Genomic DNA, 20,766 nt, shown 5'->3' on the forward strand with positions numbered 1-20,766 from the left:
TCTCCCATATTTTGAATGAACTTTGTGCCCACCCTCCTAACACATTTCCAGGCTCTAATAATTCCTAATTCCCATCAAACATCAGTTTAAATGTCATAGCATAGGGTCTTCTGGTAATGTCCTAGTTATTATTAGTACTCTCCTCTTACTCTTAAGCTATTTTGCTTGATTGTGTGTTTTTTTTTGTGTCCATATTGCATTCTCCAATAGGGCAAGAGTTAGGACAGTTTTGTATTTGTTTTCCTAAGATCAAATATAGAATATTATATACAACAGGCACTTAATAAGTGCCAATAGTTCCTATCTATTGAAATGAACCTGATTTACCATTTTAAAATCTTAAACAATATAAGAATTGGGCAAGTAAAAAATCAGGCCTACTGCAAAAACCACAATGAAGATCACCCCTAACTCTCATTCTTTCACTTTTCATCACAAAAAAATGCCTACACTGAACTCATTGCCTGAACTGTGGTGTGGTGAAAAGAGCATGGAACTGAGAAACAAAAAATACAACAGTTTTTTAGAAAAGTCAATAAGAACTCAATTTTTCATTTTGCCAGAGGTCTGAAATTTGAACTGGATGCCATCTATATTTTTTCAAGTTCGAAATCTATGATCCCAGGTAAATTAGTTGTAGCTTATCCACACTCGCAGTCTTGTGTTCTAGTCTGAGAGGGAAATAAAAATTTAGCTCTGGAAAGAACCTCAGAGTTCATCTAATCTAATCACCACATGAGACAATGAAACTCATCTACCTCTTTCTCAACAAGTGGTCATTCAACACAAGCATTTCTTGCATTCATCTCCTTCACTAAACTCATACCACAATCACCCTACTTTAGATGATCACCTCTTCATTATTCGTCTCTAATCACGCAGTTTCTCCCTTTCTAATTCTTTCTCCATAATTCCTGGTATATGCCTGACAACATCACTTGCTCACCAATCACTGCCTCTCTTTACCCTCAAAGATAAAATACAAATGTCTCTGTTTAGCATTTAAAACCTTTTACAATCTGGCTCCAGAGTACATCTCCGGGTTGATAAAACACTACTGCCTTTAAAAAATAAAACAAAATAAAACAAAACAAATAAACAACAATAACAGCAACAACAACAACAACAAAAAAAAAAAAAAAAAAAAAAAAACCTGGCCTGTTTGCCACGCAAAAAAACTTCACTTACTCTCTATAGAGTTCAATTCCTCCATATGCAAAATGGGAATAATAATGTCTGTGGCATTTTGTTTATAAGATTATTTTAAGGATTAAATAAGATTAGGTATATAAAGCATTTTGTAACTTCAAGATGATAATATAAAAGTCAATTACCAATACCACCAATACAACATCAGTGCTGATTTTCAGGGATTCAATGAGTTCAGGAATGGCAGTGTGGAAACTTTCTCTACTAAAACAGCTCAAAACCTCTTTGTAACTTAATTGTTAGATCCCTGGGAGTTTCTAAGGCAGGCAATAAGTGACTATGGTCACACAGCTAATGAACTTCTTAGATAAAAAGCAAACAAAATTCTTCCTGACTCAAAATCTAGTTCACTATTCAATGTCATGTCACATTTAGACACATATATCATATATTTAATATATTTACAATGTATACACAGTAAGAAATATGGCATAAGAGATGGTAGCCTGGCTTTGGAGTTTAGAAAACTACATTAAGTTCTCACTTGTGACATAAGGAGGATATGTGAGCACATGCAAATCACTTCAGCTCAGTGCCCCCAGGCAGTTTCTAAGCCTATAAATTACATACACATTGGTGATAGTTTCAGAGTAGAATCTCCAACAGTACCTAACGCATATTGATTAAATCACAGATCGGAACAAATCTTCACATATAGCCTTATACAAGTCTGGTATTTGCAGCAGCTGATAACATCTTTATATTTCATATTAAAGGCTTTCTTTATTGAGATATTTCAAAGCTAGACAAAAAGTATCTAAACACAACAATCTAAATAACTGGAAAGCAACCAAACAAATTATGATATGTAATTAAGAATGACAAATATGAAAACTATTTAACAAAATGGGAAACATTTTAAAAATTAGAAATAAAGATAAAAGAGTCAGAAGATCACACACTATGATAATATCAGAAGAAAAAAGGCACAAAAATATAAGAGCAAATTAACAAAAACAATGAAAAGGGATGTTGAAGGAGAAACTAATAAATGGTTAGAGCAAGAGCTCTTAACCAAGAGGTCATAAACCATGTTTAGGATCTGTGAAAATGAATGTGGGGAAAAAAAATTTATTTTCACTAAACTCAAATAGAAACTTAGCATTTCCTTCAAGTGCAATTTCAAAACAAAACAAAAAACATTATTCTGAGAAGGGCTTCATAGTCTTCACCAGATGGTCAAAGGAGTGAATGACACACAAAAGGTTAAGAGCAAGATATTCATAAGCTGATGTTTTTAAAAGTTAAAAAAAAAACAAGTAATTAATTGATTTTAAATATACATTTAATTGGTTTTGTAATTTTAAAAGTTAAGTTTAGAATAAATCACTATATATAAATGTGTTTGCCAATCATAAGGAGACTCATAGATCTTTTTTGCAAGAATAAAAAAACAGGTCTTCTGCCTTACATAAACGACTCATCTAAGACTAAAAGGTTTATTACCACCTAGAAGTAAGGCAATGTTTCATGTTCTGAAAGCTGATGTGTAAGGAAATGATCAAAGTGGTCTGTGAAATGATTCAGTGTCAGAGCTGAAAAGTCCTATAGTATGGCAAGTCAGCAGTAAGCCACACTGCACAGCTTCCTAAAAGATCAAATGCTGGAAACTAGTGGTTTCAGAATATCATTTCTTTTTAGTGTCTTTCAGATGCACTTTCTGAATTCATGACTTCCCATACTGAATACTCTGAAATTCACCGAGCTGTTTTAGGAGATAGATAAAAGGAAGCAAGTGGCTTTTGGCTTACATGGTGCCTCACACAGGGGACACAGAAATGCAGACCACCTTCCTACTCTGAGATGAGACATCATCATCATCATTTTCACAGTGCTATAGATCTTTAAGGTTCACCCCTTGCTTCCCTCAAAACAGCCCCATGAATAAGGGAGTACTGTCAATGTTATTATATCCCTTCAGTGGATGAGAAAACAGAGGCTGTCAGAGAAGGGACAAAGTAAATGTTGGGGCAACTAGTGGTACTGTGGACAAAGCATTGACCCTTGAGTCAGAAGGACTTGAGTTCAAATATAGCTTGAGATACTTAATACTGGTGTGGCCCTAGGCAAGTCACTTAATGCCCATTGTGCATTCCTCTTCTGCCTCCCATATCCTCAAAGAAGATTAAATGTCAGACCAAAATCCAAAGTTACTGCTGCCAAAGCCAGGAGACTTTCTAGTACAACACAGCAACATAGATTAACAACGTCATCATCTCTAATGACTTTTATTACCAAGTTAATGGTAATAACTTTAGAATTGAATGGTTCTAAAGAAGTACATACAGAACCTCAATAGAAATACTGGTCAAAGATATAATATAATTCTCTTAGAGTAATCTTCTAGACAATCTAAAGAATTAAGTGAAATCTAGATCACAGGAACTTATAGGTCAGCTACTCTAATTCCTGCTTACAATGTCCCCAAGAAGTAATTATCCAGTGTTTGCAGAGAAATCTCTATTGATGAGAGAATTTACTACCTCTGAGACAAAATAGCTTATTTTTCAACAGCTCTAATCATTAAGAAGTTCTTCCTTATGTAGTCAAAATACATTCAGGTGATTGGAAATTGTACAAAAAGTGATGGGAAGAATTATTGATGTTTAGCCTGAAGACAGAAGGAGGGTAAGAACGGAAAAGGAAAGTCTACAGTGTCCCCAGTAAGTAGTCATCCAATGTTTGCAGAATAATCTCTACTGATGAGGATTCACTACTTCTGAGACAAAGCATCTTACTTTTTTTTTTTTAAATATATATAACTTTTTTTGACAGAACCCATGCCAGGGTAATTTTTTTTTTTTACAACATCATCCCTAGCACTCACTTCGGTTCCAATTTTTCCCCTCCCTCCCTCCACCTCCTCCTCTAGATGGCAAGCAGTCCTTTATATGTTGGATATGTTGCAGTATATCCTAGATACAATATATGTTTGCAGAACTGAACAGTTCTCTTGTTGCACAGGGAGAATTGGATTCAGAAGATAAAAATAACCCGGGAAGAAAAACAAAAATGCAAATAGTTTACATTCATTTCCCAGTGTTCTTTCTTTGGGTGTAGCTGCTTCTGTCCATCATTTATCAACTGAAACTGAGTTAGATCTCTTTGTCAAAGAAATCCACTTCCATCGGAACGCATCCTCATACAGTATTGTTGAAGTGTATAATGATCTCCTGGTTCTGCTCATCTCACTTAGCATCAGTCCATGTAGGTCTCTCCAAGGCTCTCTGTATTCATCCTGCTGGTCATTTCTTACAGAACAATAATATTCCATAACATTCATATACCACAATTTACCCAGCCATTCTCCAATTAATGGGCATCCATTTAATTTCCAGTTTCTAGCCACTACAAACAGGGCTGCCACAAACATTTTGGCACATACAGGTCCCTTTCCCTTCTTTAATATCTCTTTGGGGTATAAGCCCAGTAGTAGCACTGCTGAATCAAAGGGTATGCACAGTTTGATAACTTTTTGGGCATAATTCCAGATTGCTCTCCAGAATGGTTAGATTCGTTCACAACTCCACCAACAATGCATCAGCGTCCCAGTTTTCCCGCATCCCCTCCAACATTCATCATTATTTTTTCTTGTCATCTTAGCTAATCTGACAGGTGTGTAGTGGTATCTCAGCGTTGTCTTAATTTGCATTTCTCTGTTCAATAGTGATCTGGAACACTCTTTCATATGAGTGGTAATAGTTTCAATTTCATCATCTGAAAATTGTCTGTTCATATCCTTTGACCATTTATCAATTGGGATATGGCTTGATTTCTTATAAATTTGAGTCAATTCTCTATATATTTTAGAAATGAGGCTTTTATCAGAACCTTTAATTGTGAAGATGTTTTCCCAGTTTGTTGCTTCCCTTCTAATGTTGTTTGCATTAGTTTTGTTTGGACAAAGGCTTTTTAATTTGATATAATCAAAATTTTCTATTTTGTGATCAGTAATGGTCTCTAGTTCATTTTTGGTCACAAATTTCTTTCTCCTCCACAAGTCTGAGAGATAAACTATCCTATGTTCCTTTAATTTATTTATAATCTCGTTCTTTATGCCTAGATCATGGACCCATTTTGATCTTATCTTGTATACGGTGTTAAGTGTGGGTCCATGCCTAATTTCTGCCATATTAATTTCCAGTTATTCCAGCAGTTTTTTATCAAATAATGAATTCTTATCCCAAAAGTTAGGATCTTTGGGTTTGTCAGCAACACTAGATTGCTATAGTTGACTATTCTTGTGAACCTAACCTATTCCACTGATCCACTAATCTATTTCTTAGCCAATATCAAATGGTTTTGGTGACTGCTGCTTTATACTATAATTTTAGATCAGGTACAGCTAGGCCACTTTCATTTGATTTTTTTTTTCATTAATTCCCTTGAGATTCTCGACTTTTTATTGTTCCATATGAATTTTGTTGTTATTTTTTCTAGATCATTAAAATATTATCTTGGAAGCCTGATTGGTATAGCACTAAATAAATAGATTAGTTTAGGGAGTATTGTCATCTTTATTATATTCGCTCAGCCTATCCAAGAGCACTTAATATTTTTCCAATTATTTAAGTCTGACTTTATTTGTGTGGAAACTTTTTTGTAATTTTGCTCATATAATTCCTGACTTTCCTTTGGTAGATAGATTCCCAAATATTTTATGCTATCAACAGTTATTTTGAATGGAATTTCTCTTTGTATCTCTTGCTGTTGGATTTTGTTGGTGATCTATAAAAATGCTGAGGATTTATGGGGATTTATTTTGTAGCCAGCTACTTTGCTAAAGTTATGAATTATTTCTAATAGCTTTTTAGTAGAATCTCTGGGGTTCTCTAAGTATACCATTATATCATCTGCAAAGAGTGATAGTTTGGTTTCCTCACTGCCTACTCTAATTCCTTTAATCTCTTTCTCGACTCATTGCAGAGGCTAGTGTTTCCAATATAATACTGAAAAATAATGGTGATAGTGGGCAACATTGCTTCATTCCAGATCTTACTGGGAAAGGTTCCAGTTTTCCCCATTGCATATGATGCTTACTGATGGTTTTGAATATATGCTCCTGACTATTTTAAGGAAAAGTCCATTTATTCCTATGCTCTCAAGTGTTTTCATTAGGAATGGATGTTGGATTTTATCAAATGCTTTTTCTGTATCTATTGAGATGACCATATGTTTTTTGTTTGGTTGGTTATTAATATAGTCGATTATACTAATAGTTTTCCTAATATTGAACCAGCCCTGCATTCCTGGTATAAATCTTACTTGGTCATAGTGTATTATCCTGGGGATGATTTTCTATATTCTTTTTGCTAATATTTTATTTAAGATTTTAGCATCAATATTCATTTGAGAGATGGTCTATAATTTTTTTTTTCTCTATTTTCAACCTACCTGGTTTAGGTATCAGTACCATGTCTGTGTCGTAAAAGGAGTTTGGTAGGACTCCTTCAATCCCTATTTTTTCAAATAGTTTATTTAGCATTGGAGTTAATTGTTCTTTAAATGTTTGGTAGAATTCACATATAAATCCATTTGGTCCTGGGGATTTTTTCTTAGGGAGTTGGTTAATAGCTTGTTCTATTTCTTTTTCTGAGATAGGACTGTTTAGAATATTTACTTCTTCCTCTGTTAGTTTGAGCAAGCTATATTTTTGGAGGTATTCTTCTATTTCATTTAAGTTGTCGAATTTATTGGCATAAAATTGGGCAAAGTAACTCCTAATTATTGCTTTCATTTCCCGTTCATTAGTGGCGAGTTCTCCCTTTTCATTTTTAAGACTAACAATTTGATTTTCCTCTTTCTTTTTTTAAAATCAGATTTATTGAGAGTTTGTCTATTTTGTTGATTTTTTCATAGAAACAACTCTTAGTTTTATAAATTAATTCAATAGTTTTTTTTTTTTTTACTTTCAGTTTTATTGATCTCTCCTTTTATTTTTAGTATTTCAAGTTTAGTGTTTGGGGGTTTTTAATTTGTTCCTTTTCTAGCATTTTTAGTTGCAAGCCCAATTCATTGACCTTCTCTTTCTCTATTTTATACAAATAGGCCTCTAGAGATATGAAATTTCCCCTTATTACCACTTTGGCTGCATCCCATACATTTTAGTATGATGTCTCATTATTATCGTTTTCTTGGGTGAAGTTATTAATTATGTCTATGATTTGCTGTTTCACCCAATCATTCTTTAGTATGAGATTATTTAGTTTCCAATTATTCTTTGGTCTACTTTCCCCTGGCTTTTTGTTAAATGTAATTTTCATTGCATCGTGGTCTGAAAAGGAAAAGCATCTTACTTTTCAACAGCTTTAATCATTAGGAAGTTCTTCCTTACGTAGTAAAATATATGTCATTCACTTCTGAGGTATCACTACACATTTCTCAGATTGGCTAAGATGACAGGAAAAGACAATGATGAATGTTGGGGGGAGAAATGGGAAAACTGGGACACTGATGTATTGTTGGTGAAGTTGTGAACGGATCCAGCCCTTCTGGAGAGCAATATGGAACTATGCTCAAAAAGTTATCAAACTGTGCATACCCTTTGATCCAGCATTGTTTCTATAGGGACTAAATCCCAAAGAGATCTTAAAAGAGGGAAAGGGACCTATATGTGCAAAAATGTGGCAGCCCTTTTTGTAGTGGCAAGAAAATGGAAACTGAGTGGGTTTCCATCAGTGAATGGCTAAATAAGTTATTAAGAGGATCTTTTGAAACCTTTTCTCCAAGAATCTATTGTCAATTATGTAATAGTTGAGTTATCTTTAATGGAGACCCATGTGTAAAATTGGAGCTATGGCCAGTAAAATTTGCCACTTTGGGATGGTTTCACAGCATATGTTAATTTGTGCATTGATGTAGAAGGTATATATCTTGTCAGGTCTTATCATATGGTTTGCTATATCACTACTTGCATGTACAATTCACATTTGTTACACCACATTGTGCCAGCATCAATTGTGAGAAGACCCATTTATCCAAACATATGCTAATAGAGTCATTGTCTCATAGTGAATAGGTAAAGTGCTAGGTTGTCTGATTCAATTACACTTATTCAGAGTTTCAACCCTCTACAAATTATGGTAAATGAATGTTATGGAATATTATTGTTCTATAAGAAATGATCAGCAGGATGATTTCAGAAAGGCCTGGAGAGACTTTCATGAACTGATGCTAAGTGACAAGAGAAGAACCAGGAGATCATTGTACATGGCAACATCAGTATTATACAATGATCAATTCTGATCAATGTGGCTCTTTTCAACAATGAGATGACTGATGCCAGTTCCAATGATCTTGTCATAAGAGAGCCATCTACACCCAGAGAGAGGACTATCGGAACTGAGTGTGGATCATAACATAACATTTTCACTTTTTTGTTGTTTGGTTGCATTTTATTTTTTTCACATTTTTTCCTTTTTGATTTGATTTTTCTTGTGTAGCAAGATAACTGTATAAATATGGATACATGTATTGGATTTAACATATATTTTTACCGTATTTAACATATATTGGATTACTCGTTATCTAGGGGAGGGAGTGAAAGGAAAGGGGGGGGATTGGAACACAAGGATTTGAAAGGGTTAATGTTGAAAATTATGCATGCATATCTTTTGAAAATTAAAAACCTTTAATAAAAATATATCTATATCTATATCATTGCAATTGCCATACATGATCCCAGAACTGCTTTCTGAGGTCAAGAAGAAAAAAAAATCTAATCTTTCTCTACAAGGTAATCCATTACAAATTTCAACAAATGTTATAGGAATATCTTTTTCCACCCTTACTTTCCTTCTGTCTCAGGCTAAACATTCCTAATTCTTCCTTGCAATCCTTATAAGCTATGATTCCCAATGACTTGCTCTAGACTTGCTTGCATAATGTCCTACCTAAAATGTTGATCATGATATTCCAGATGCTGACCAGGACAGAATATAGTGAGAATATCACCTCCTACTTGTAAGCTGCATCTTAGTAAAATATGAAGTTTATAATATGAAGCTCAAATAACAGAGTCTAAAAAGAACAAAACCTAATATTCAGAAAAACACTTATGATTTTGGTGCTTAAATAAAATTTAAGGCTATCAAAAGCAAGAGAAACAAAATCTCTACAACTGGTACAAGCAGTTGGTTAAAAAATAAAAATTAAGGTTTCCTTTTGAAGCCTTTATTCAAATAATCAATCATCCTTTGGCAATGTCATCATTCTCTATGCAGGAAGGTAATCTGAACTGCTACAGAGATCCCCTGTAAAATTCCAATGTTTACCTCTTCACTATTTTGATAAGTAATATCAAAACCATGTTTCCATCATGCTTTAACAATAATTTCTGGGAATAACTACAAATTTATAAAGCATTTCATAGTATAGTTTTCTCACAAAAACTACGTGAAGCAAGGAGGAAGGTACTTCAATTGTTATTAACTCCATTTTACAGAAAAATGAACTGAAATACAGAAGATAATTAGCTCCAAAGCCACACAACTGATGTGACAAGACAGAGATCTGAACCAAGACAAAAATCTCAATTCTCACTATACCATTTATGTTTGTGTATGTTCCATTATAACATTTTATTTTTATACTTTTGATATTTTATATTATATGCCTTTGATGAAATAAAGCTAACATTTAAAAAAAATTTGCCCATCCTACCAAAGAAGGCAATTTTAACCTTGAAATCATGGACTCTTTGGCAACCTGAGAAACCTATGGATCCCTCTTTCAGAATAATGATTTTACATGGATAAAACAGATAGAATTGAAAAGAAAAACAATTATAATAAGATACAATTACCAAAATATTAATTCCAGATTGGAAGCAAAATGATAGGTATAAAACACTATCAAGGAAAAGGGAAGAATCATAATGACAGTTTTTTCTTAGAATATTTAGAAAGCAATATTGTTCTATCAACAGCTCAAAAATGCACTAAGATTCAAAAATTAGGAAAGAAGGAAAAGGTTACCAGGTGAGAATGTTTGAGTAGAAAGACTGGCTATCATTGGTAAAAGTGAACAAACATTGGTGCAGGCAGTGAGAACCTGAGTTCATTTTCCCCTCTAACCTCTTCCTACTCCTTCCCTCTCTCTCCCTTTTCCTCCTCTCTCCCTCCATATCTAGATCAACCTCTGTCTCCATAATTCTTCCTCATTCTCTCCCTTCTTTTCCATGCCCCTTTTCTTCGCTCATTCATTCTCTTTTCTCTATACCCACTCTGACCACAATGTAATTTCTTCCTCTTTCCCAGAGCTGATGTTCTCAGCTCTCAGTCTCTGCATTGGAACCAAAAAAAAAAAAAAATGATAAAGAATTGAAAAAATAATAATATGACCATAAAATATGCTTGATAAGCAAGGTTCTCTTTCTTCTTCTAATTGTTTTCACTTTTTCAGTGCAGTGCTTTTTTTTTTTTTCATATTCATTTGCTTGTCTCCCTCCTTAGATTGTGAGCTCCATGAGATCAGAGACTGCCCCTGTCTCTTTTTGTTTGTCCCGTGCCTAATAAACAGCATTAGCCTATGAATCCATACCTACCCTGGTGCTAGGAACTTCCAAATGTACATAGGCAATTACACAGACAGAATCCCTTGTCAGGCCAATACTCAAAAACTTTCCAACTAGGTAGAGCACTCCAGAACCTGTGTTTCACCCACACAACCTTTCAGAGCCCAGAGCCACTTCCACACCACAATAGGGCACTGGGTGGAGAAATAGTGACAATGCAGAAATACATTTATATATTTTATGTGTTAAATATGCCAAAAAATGCATTTAAGAACTCTCTAAACAGCTATATATTGCAATAGACTGTATGACTCTTGTTCAAAATCTAACCAGCATCATCCTTAACAGTTTACAGAGCACATAGATAATATCTACATATTGTGTATATATGTGTTGTGCATATATGCACACACTCATATGCACACTCCAATATAAAATACATGTATACAAGTTGCCTCTCTAATATGAATTATATAGTTCCAAAAAGAACTTAAAAGAGCAATAGGTGTGGTCCTTCCCAATACAATAAGACAATACGGTGGTCCTTGCCACACGATTAATGATTACTATCTAAGGTTCAGAATAAAGTTAAATGGCTGATACAGGATTAATACTCCCTTCTACTTACAACTATCCTTTGGTTTGTGGCTGCAATTGTTATTGTAGAGCTTAGTACTGTTCACATTCCTGCCTCTTAGACTCATGCTTGACAACCCATTTCTCATTGTTACATGTCACCATTATCCTCAACAACAGTATGTTTGAAATATCCATTTGTACAAGGCACAGGGCCAGCTTCTGTATTATATAAATCATTGGACACCACTAGGATACTGAACAGCTTAAAACAATCAATAATGATAGAGGCATTGAGAGTATGTAACAAACAAATCAATTGAATAAATATAAATAACTACATTAAGTGACAGAATCTTTATGGTTGCTGGGAGTTTTTAACAGACGATGAGCAGCACAGATTTCTTGTTTTTTCAAACTATACTGAAAATAACATGTCTCTAGAATAGAAGATCAGGTTAAAGAGAGAAAGCCCTTTAATTCCAGATGCTGCTTCTATGATGGATGAAATCTGGCTCTGGTGTACATAAGTCAGTGATATCTAAACAAGTAAATGCACCTACGTCTGATGTGTGAAAAGTGAGCACCAATTCCATTCTAAGAATTCATTCTGATGGGCTGCATCTTCTTACCTTGAAGGAGGCGTGCTGTTCCATGTGGCGTAGGAGCTGCGGCTTCTGAGCAGCTGTGTAATCACATACTGTACACTTAAACTGTTTACCTGAAATGACATATCAGAGTAAGTGAGATGGAGCTTATCCCCAGTCTGCACCAGTAAGATCAGCAGTACTAAGCACAGGGGTAACCGGCTCAGGAGGAGACACTTAGCCCCAGGAGATCCTAGAGACATAAATAAGATTAAGGAACCCTATGGAGATTAAAAGGAGGGAATCTCAGAGATCATCTATAACAATGGTTCTCAAACTGTTGTTATAAGTATCTTTATATTATTAAAAATGATGGAGGATCTGTCCAAAAAGTTTTTTATGTAGATTATATTTACCATATTAGAAATAAAAACTAATTTTGAACTTGTAGATCCTCCAAAAAGATTTCAGAGATTCCCAGAATTCGTTGATTCGTTGACCCACACTTTGAGAACCACTGATCTATAATACAGAATAAACCTTGATGATGATGATGATATCCTACACTTAGATATACTGCATATAACAGTTTACAAAGCACTTTTGCACATATTTTTCTTGCTTGATTTGTACAACATGGTCTAGTACTGTGATCTTATTTAGGGAAACTAAGATTCAAACAGTTAAATGAATTACCCAATAGTTAAGTACCACAGCTAACAGAGGGCAGACCGTCTCTCCTAGTTCCAGGTCCTTAGCCAGCTCAGCATCAGTAAGCTCTCTTTCTGTTCTAGATAGATACAGGAAATTTGGCTTCTGGGAATGTATGAGTGAATTGAGACAAAGAAGAAAGCAAAGTCCTCTGTTATATATTAAATACACAAGTTGTGAAATTAATGTTGCTAATCATATTTGCAATGTTGCTCATAACAGCATGATTGATAGATAGGACATGCATCATTCTTTGCTTCAGAAAAGTCTGGACAATGGCTCAATGTCACAGCTCCTGTGCAGTAATTCAGCTAAGCACACATTTCCCCAGCTGAGAATGAAGAGTTTGGCAAAGCTACTCCTGGAATAAGAACGGGCTCCTTTAAGTGAGGGAGTAGGTTTGAACATCAGAATCATATCACCTACTTCTTGAAGGAAGAAGAACCAGGGAGAAGTTGAGAACCCTGAACCCTTGATTCTCCTAAGGGGTCAACATGGATTCAAGTGACCTAAGACAACCTCTTATCTCAAGGTTTGATTAGACAAACTCTAAAGTCCATTTTTATAACATTCCAGACTCCAACATTCTTTGCATATAATGTATGTTGCATTGGAGTGGATTTGATTTTGTTACCATTGGTCTGAGCATTGGGAATACAAATAAGAAAAAGGTTTTGTCCTCAATCTGGAAAACAAAGCATATGAGGAAGATGGAAAGCACTGGGATTTGGGAGGAACCCGCCTCCCCCCCGCCCCAAGCACAATATCCTTGACCATCCTCACCAATAATAAATTTCATCCTCTCATGCATCTAGATACATCCTGCCAGAGAAATGAGGAGTCATTTTCTTTGCTCCTTTCTGGTCCTCCATCTAATTCATTTCCTACTGAGAAGTTCAATTCACTGACACACACACACACACACACACACACACACACACACACACACACACGTCTGGAGACAGATAGATAGTTATACAATTACATTATCATTCGCCAATGTTACACCTCTATAATTCAGAACTCCATGTTCACAACTCTGAAAATCCTTTTTCTGGTGATAATTTTTCATCATTATAGATTTCTCTTTGCCTTTGACCCCTCTATCTCTGTCAAAATTCTCTATCATAATATGCAATAATCTATCCCTTGGTTCTTTCAAAGGTCAGCATCCCTACAATAGTCACAGTACACTCTCTCATTATTTCAATTACATGTAAAATTAATTCACCTCTATACTATTCTCTGGAATCAAATAAATCCTTTGCCCCTTGACCTAGAGCTGAACACATCTTAGAACCCTAACCTTAGATTACTCCCAACATCTAATTTTTTCACTTCAATTTGTATATTACTAAACAAAGCTGAAGAAGCTATGAAAGAGTGTTGACTAGTTACAAGACAAATTCATCTAATATAAACTCAACAGGGCACTCACTATATAGCAAACAATTTTCAAATATAAATAATTTTCTGTTCTCCTTAGCACAATGTCCATTCCAAACATTCTCATCTCTCAAGATTCCACAGCACTGAAAAATTTCCCAATTCTCTTAGTCAAGATCTTTGCCACATATTTCACTGAAAAATTAACAACATTCACAAGAGTTTCCTCTTCTCCACTTTTCATTTCATATCAGTCAGACCTCTTGCCCCACAATCTCTTCATCCTTGTCTCCTTCAGCAGAACAAATCCGTCAACCCTCCCATGATCCCATCCCCTTCTATCTAACCCAGTATAGTGTCATTCTATCATTCTCACTTTCTCTTCAATCTTCAATGTTAATTCTTTTCCTGCTGCCCACAAAAGTACTCTTAGGAAAAGCAAACCAAACCAAACAAACAAACAAACAAAAAACTTAATCCAATCATCTCCCTCATCTACTATCATATCTCTACTCTCAACTAAGATCATTGAGAAATATATTCATGCTTCCTCTCCACTCAAATTCATGTTACCTAATTTCAACTGGCTCCTTACTAGTACATGACAATATTTTTATTATTATCTAATTGCCTTCCTATTGTGCTGTTCATCATAACTACTAAGAAGAACATTCTCCTCTGTCTGCAAGTCAAATACATTCCTTTCTCCCCTTCCTCTTGGGAAATGTCTTTGGCTTATACTTTACTGAAATAAATTTAGGGAAATGGGAAAATTTCCCTAATTCTATGCCTCATATTTATTTGCTATTTTATTGCTCGTCTTTGGTTATCTTTGCCTAACGTAGTGCCTGAAATATATAAGGTACTCAACAAATATTTGTTAAATGAGATCATGCAGTACTTATAGAAACTCTTGGGGATTTGAATCTACATTTTTGATGAACAAAATCAAATTGGCCCAGGAATGCACTGATTTCATCTGGCCAAAATATTATAAAACAGAATCAAATACAAAACATTCATAGTATTTCTAAGGCAAGGCATTCTTCTTTAAAGCTATCAGAATTTTCTATAATGCTGTTTTTCTTAAATACTAGGTTTTGACTCTTTAGTAAACAGAAAATCAAAATGAATTTAAAACTCCATTTTCAAGTCACATTACAAGGTTCCAAAAGTTTCTGAAATGAATATTCAGAAAAACTAAGTCTTGGTGCAAGGCAAATAAAGCAAACTCCTCCTTCTAAATAGTTGGCATCAAGATGCATTTTAAAGTGCTGTTTGTTTGTTTGCTTTTAAAGCTTTCATTCAGTGTAATAATTAAGGTGACAAATTCTAGCTTGATACTTGGCCAATGACGTAAACTAAATTTTAATGAGCACATCATGAAAAATATAACTTGCAAGTATAAAATTAAATTATTTTAGAAAAAAAAACTTAAGCTTTGCATTTTTGTACTATTTCCTTCTATGCAGCTGCATAGTTTTCTTCCTATTTATGGTACCTCTTCAAAAATTTAACACATTTTTAACAAACAATTATGAATTGCCTTCTGTGTTCTGAGAACAGTATGAGAGATGGGGAAATACAAAATTTATGTGAGACCTAGAGTGTGCCCTCCTTGAGTTATATGTCTCTTGCCTTCATACCTCTAGTGGTAATACACTCAAAATTCAGTAAATATTTATAAACCACCTACTGTGTTCTGGGCACTGTGCAAGGCACTGATGATACAAAGTAAAAACAATCAAACAATCCATGTCTCCAAGAAGCTTATTTATAGTGTTTACATAAATAAGTTAATGAGTGTCTTAGATGAGCTAATGAGAAGGTTTATATTAGTGATGGCAACATATCAGCTAATTAGTAATTAGGCATACTCACCATATTCAAACAGAAAAGTGACTCTGGGAAAAGAGGTCAGTCAATAAACATTTTGTCATTTATTATTATATCTTCTGATGGAACAACAACAAAAAAAAAAGTGTACAGCAGTGTCATAAAGTGGAGGAAACTAATTATTTCACTGAAGATCAAGAGCCCACCATTATGATTTTGTCAAGAGTTCTGACAGACATCGTATGAAAAAGGGAATATAAAAGTTTCTGATATTATATATTAGCAAGGAATCATTTTTCCTTGACTCTGAATCCCTTCAATAAAAATTGCCAACACTTTTACAAAATCACTGACAGTTCCTATAAAGGAGAGTTAGGAAAGAGTCTGACACAAGATCTTTTGTTATCTAATTAAAATGATCATAAAAAGTAATAATTTGGAACTACCATTTTGTTTTTTGTAATGACATTCCAAAGGGAAATAGATAATGAATAACTTTATTGGCCAGAGGTTACACTGACACCAAATGGTGAGTAGCCGAATAAGAAATGCTTAAATCTGCAAATAATGAACAAGGATACAAAACAAGACAAGGAGATACAAGAGGAAAAGAATTATAGCAGCACTTTTAAAATTCCTTGACTTGTTATAAATTATTTTGCCTATTTCAGAGGGACACAGGGATACTTCCATACCTCAGTTCTACTTGCTGTAAAAAGTACAATAATTAGAAATCCTCTAAATCTCAACATCTCAAAGGCTATTTCAGTAAACTATATAAATGTTGGCAGCTTCTACCAAACACAAAAAACTTCAAGAACAGACCTACTATCTCACTATTTATGGCTTAGAATGGAGAGGTGCATCCTCAGAAGGCTACCAATGGAGATTATTTTTGGACAACTCTAAGTGATGAAACAGACAAAAATGCAAAACAGCCTCAATCATGTGTGGCTTGCTTCTACTTTCACAGTCCCTGTGAATGAGTGGTAGAAAGAGGGACAGAATTTGCTAGAAATCACTTAGACTTCTTTCCATCCACAAACATCTCTGCCCAGTGATGAGGGAGCCAACCTTTTAGAACTAAGTTGAATACATCTCTATAAACACTAATTCCACAAAGGTGCAAACAACATGGAAAAGGGGACTCTGGACCCCTCTTGGAGAGACAAAGAAAGGAGTTCACAGAATTGATTTCATTCTAAACTGAAAAGACACAAGAAATGATCAATGTGACATATATTCATCACATCTTTCAGTGTTCAAAATAAGTAGACCCAAGTAACCACCTTCTAGGTGATAACAATAAATGCATTTTCATTTTGCTGCAGAAGCAGAGAAATTCCATGATGACCCCAAGAAGATCTTCAAAACGAAGTTAACATATACTTTGATACAAGCAGCCCAGTTAATAAAACACAGCAGAAGAAAGTTTGGTGGAGAATAATTGAAAGCTCCAGCAATATCACTTCACAAAATAACAAAAAGCATTTTAGGAAACAGCTAATTTTGAGAATACATATAAATGAATCTAGAACAACAAATATACATGAAATTAAACAGGAATAGTGGCATTTATAGTTTTTTTTTCATCAGCAAAGATAACAGAACCATCTGTCATATTTTGACTCTATGAATACCTCATTCTGATGTCACATTTAAGAAGAACAAATCAGGGAGCATGGCAGAATCTAAACAAATACAAGAAGAAATATATAATGGGAGAAGTGATTTTGAAGATATCCAGGGATCAATTTGTAAGATGTGTCAAAGGGAAAACTGGAAAAAATAATGGAAAAGCCATGCTTTCTCTTTTCTAGAAAGGTTAGCAAAACGACATTAGCAACTACTGACCCTAATGATTACTTCTTTATCTCCATAAAATCTTTAAGAGAATGGCCCAGGAAGGCATTAGATATGCCATGATGTAAACAAGAGAAGGGATCAAGCAGGCTTTGCCAATGATTTTCTAGGGCAGATCTCATCTTTGAGGTCATAATATTGACTGAGAGATGTACAGAACAGAAGAATCAGTAATGTCTATTGTATGTTGTTCTAACAAAATATTCATTCAAGATAGTAGACCAAAACACAGTTTTGAAGTCTTTCCTCAAAGGTGTTTTGCATATGATAAAGTTACTTAAGATTGTTCTATATTTGTGAGTATATGAGTATATGTATGTGTACTTTTAGTTTGTAATGTGAATCCTGGAGAAAGAGTACCAATCTAATGCCCACCAAAACTATAATTCTTTAAAAGTAAATTAAGGCAATCCACTAAAGTTGTTTTTTTGTTTAATATTAAACGAGTAGTATTTACATAGAAAAAGTTATAATAGTAAGAGTAATAATGATGATGGTCATGTAATAATAAAAATGGTATGCTAGCTTTGTAAAACTAATAAACAAAATAAATCTTCACATATCCATGATAAACTATTGACAATTCTGTTCAATTATGTGTTGAATCAAATAATGTATAAAATAGGGAAATATATGCTTACACAAACTGTCCATAGGGACTTGGGAGATGTCTTGCATAATTCCAACAAAAAGAAGGATTTCCTACTGGTGACTAGTTTCTCTAAATGTTCTTATTCACAGATATCATTATATTTTTGCTTTGAGTCCTAGGATACTATGGAACCCCATCAGCAAAGTCCACAATGACACAAAAGATTATTATTCTAACCATTCACATTGCAAACACAAAATGAGTTCAAAAATATACATGACCCAATCTGTTGCATTCAACTTAATGGATCACCTATTGAATTAGTTCATATCCATAAGTATACATCTATACATACACCTTGTAAAGGCTTAGAACTCAGAAATAATGAAATTTGAATGAATTTAAGAGGGCCCTGGAAGATCTTCTAGTCCTATATTATCATTTTAAAGATGAGGAAAGTAAGTATTAGAAACAGTAAATTACTTTGGTCAAATTAGTTGGTATTGTTAAGTAGTTTCAGTCATGTCCAACTTCTAATGACCACATTTGGGATTTTCTTGGCAAATATACTGAAGTGGTTTACCATTTCCTTCTCCAGTTCATTTTACAAATGTGAAAACTAAGGCACAGAGTTAAGTGATTTGTCCAGATCACACAGCTAGTAAGTTTCTGAGTCCAGATCTGAATGTAGGAAGACAAGTCTTCCTGACTTCAAGTTCGATTCACTGAGCCACTTAGCTTTTACTGGTGAAAGGTTAACTAGGCCAATTAGTCAAAAGTCAAAAATGCAATAAGCAGAATTGGAATTCATTTCTCCTTCCATAATACCATATTTCATTTCTGCAGATGAATAAAAAAAAAGGAATCTGAAAACTGAGTAAGCTGGAGGATATCAGAATTGTGTAATTTGGAAATCATCCATGGTCTTCAATGATTCCAAGTTTATTATATCACAAAATTCTGTGTGTCTTTAATACTAATAATCTTCCCTGTGATTCCACGTGGCTGAAAATATATGTGAAAGATATAAAAATTAGTGAGGTGGACTAGATAGTCTCCTATTTACTTCAATACTAGTTCATAGTCTAATTCTTATGTGGCCTGGATCACTAGATAAGCAAACAATATATATCTAAGAAGTTTTCCTTTACGTATACTAAATAAGCTTAGATGCACAGATTTGAGGCATATCTTGTGACTGATCAAAAACGTTCTTTTGTCAAGTATAGTGTATTAGATAGCTGAGATTATTGGATAAGTGATCTATAGATAATTGCTAATATATATCTATCACTTTAAAGCCTGTAAAAGACTGTTTACACATAGTACTTTATTCTTCATAACAACTGTGTGAGAAAGTTGTTGCTTTAATGCCCACTTCATTGAGATGGAACCCTGAAACAGAGTTAGGGGACTTACCTAGGGTCACACAGCTAGAAAATGTCTGAAGGATCATTCACATTTGCGTTTTCCTGATAAGTGTTGTTAAAGTGGATGCTGATATTTCTTTTTACAGGAGAAAATAATTGGAACTCTTTACTTAGGCTTTATTGGATGACATTTCATTCTACATTTAGCCATAGGAATTCTCATTATGAGAGAAGACAGAAAAGGCACTTCCTCCACTCAAATTCAATTTCCATATTCAACTCTCCACTTGCCTAATTATTGCCTGTTCCAGCACGCTTGAAGACTGAATAATTCTTCTTTTTAAATTTTTCAAGAAAATTTCCCCTTGATTCCCCTTGAAGTATGTATGTGGTAAGGGAATTAGGAAGGAACCAAAAAAATTAAGAGTACTGAACTTAAAAGGGCTTTTATTTTATGATTGGAGAATTCTTATTTTGATTACGCAGTAAGTATGCCCTGCTTCATTTAAATCTGTCTACTACACTATGGGTTCTAATAACCACTGGGGATGGGAAAGAGAATAGAACTCTGGAACTCAGTAACTATTTTTAGGCTTTTATTAAATATCAGGCAAAGTAAGAGTATTTCTTGGCTTATTACTTTAATACGTAAAGATCTGGGATCCCATGAATGAAAATATTCCTTCTATCCCTGCTAATCATAGGCCTCATCATACAATTTTATGGGAAACTATGACCAAAAATATTCACCACTGGAGTGCTACAACTGGTTATAAGCTTTTCAACTTGCAAGAGTCAGTCATTAACAGATCATGTCAGCTTTTTTTTTTTTTTTTAATTTTTTCTACCCTCAGATACCTCATATGACCATGCAATTGTACTATTTCTGGCATCTCTTTTCTAGATATCTGATCCAGTCCTGCTACTTTTTCTGTACCTTAGGGACTGTGATGTTAAGGTCCAGTTATGTTTGTTCCTCTATCCATAATAGAAAAAAATAGTTTGTTTAAATGATTTTTGAAAAAACTTTTCCCACTTTCCTTTGATTTCACTTTCATCTCTGAATGCTGTTAGGTGACTTTAGGGGATGACTTTGCTTAGCTAGATATTTCGTCAAGCTTT

The 20,766-nt window shown here is 34.3% G+C and overlaps 1 protein-coding gene across 1 annotated transcript in view; it reads right to left on the reverse strand.

Annotated features, from left to right (window-relative positions):
* Nucleotides 1–20,766, reverse strand: part of ZFAT (zinc finger and AT-hook domain containing) — a 280,433-nt gene that overhangs the window by 95,587 nt on the left and 164,080 nt on the right. The window contains exon 11 of the mRNA XM_051971128.1: nucleotides 11,932–12,020. Within this exon, the coding sequence (XP_051827088.1) occupies nucleotides 11,932–12,020 (89 nt within the window). The remainder of the gene's footprint in view (nucleotides 1–11,931; nucleotides 12,021–20,766) is intronic.

The sequence above is a fragment of the Antechinus flavipes genome, chromosome 1 (assembly GCF_016432865.1).
Source record: "Antechinus flavipes isolate AdamAnt ecotype Samford, QLD, Australia chromosome 1, AdamAnt_v2, whole genome shotgun sequence".
Lineage (NCBI taxonomy): Eukaryota > Metazoa > Chordata > Mammalia > Dasyuromorphia > Dasyuridae > Antechinus > Antechinus flavipes.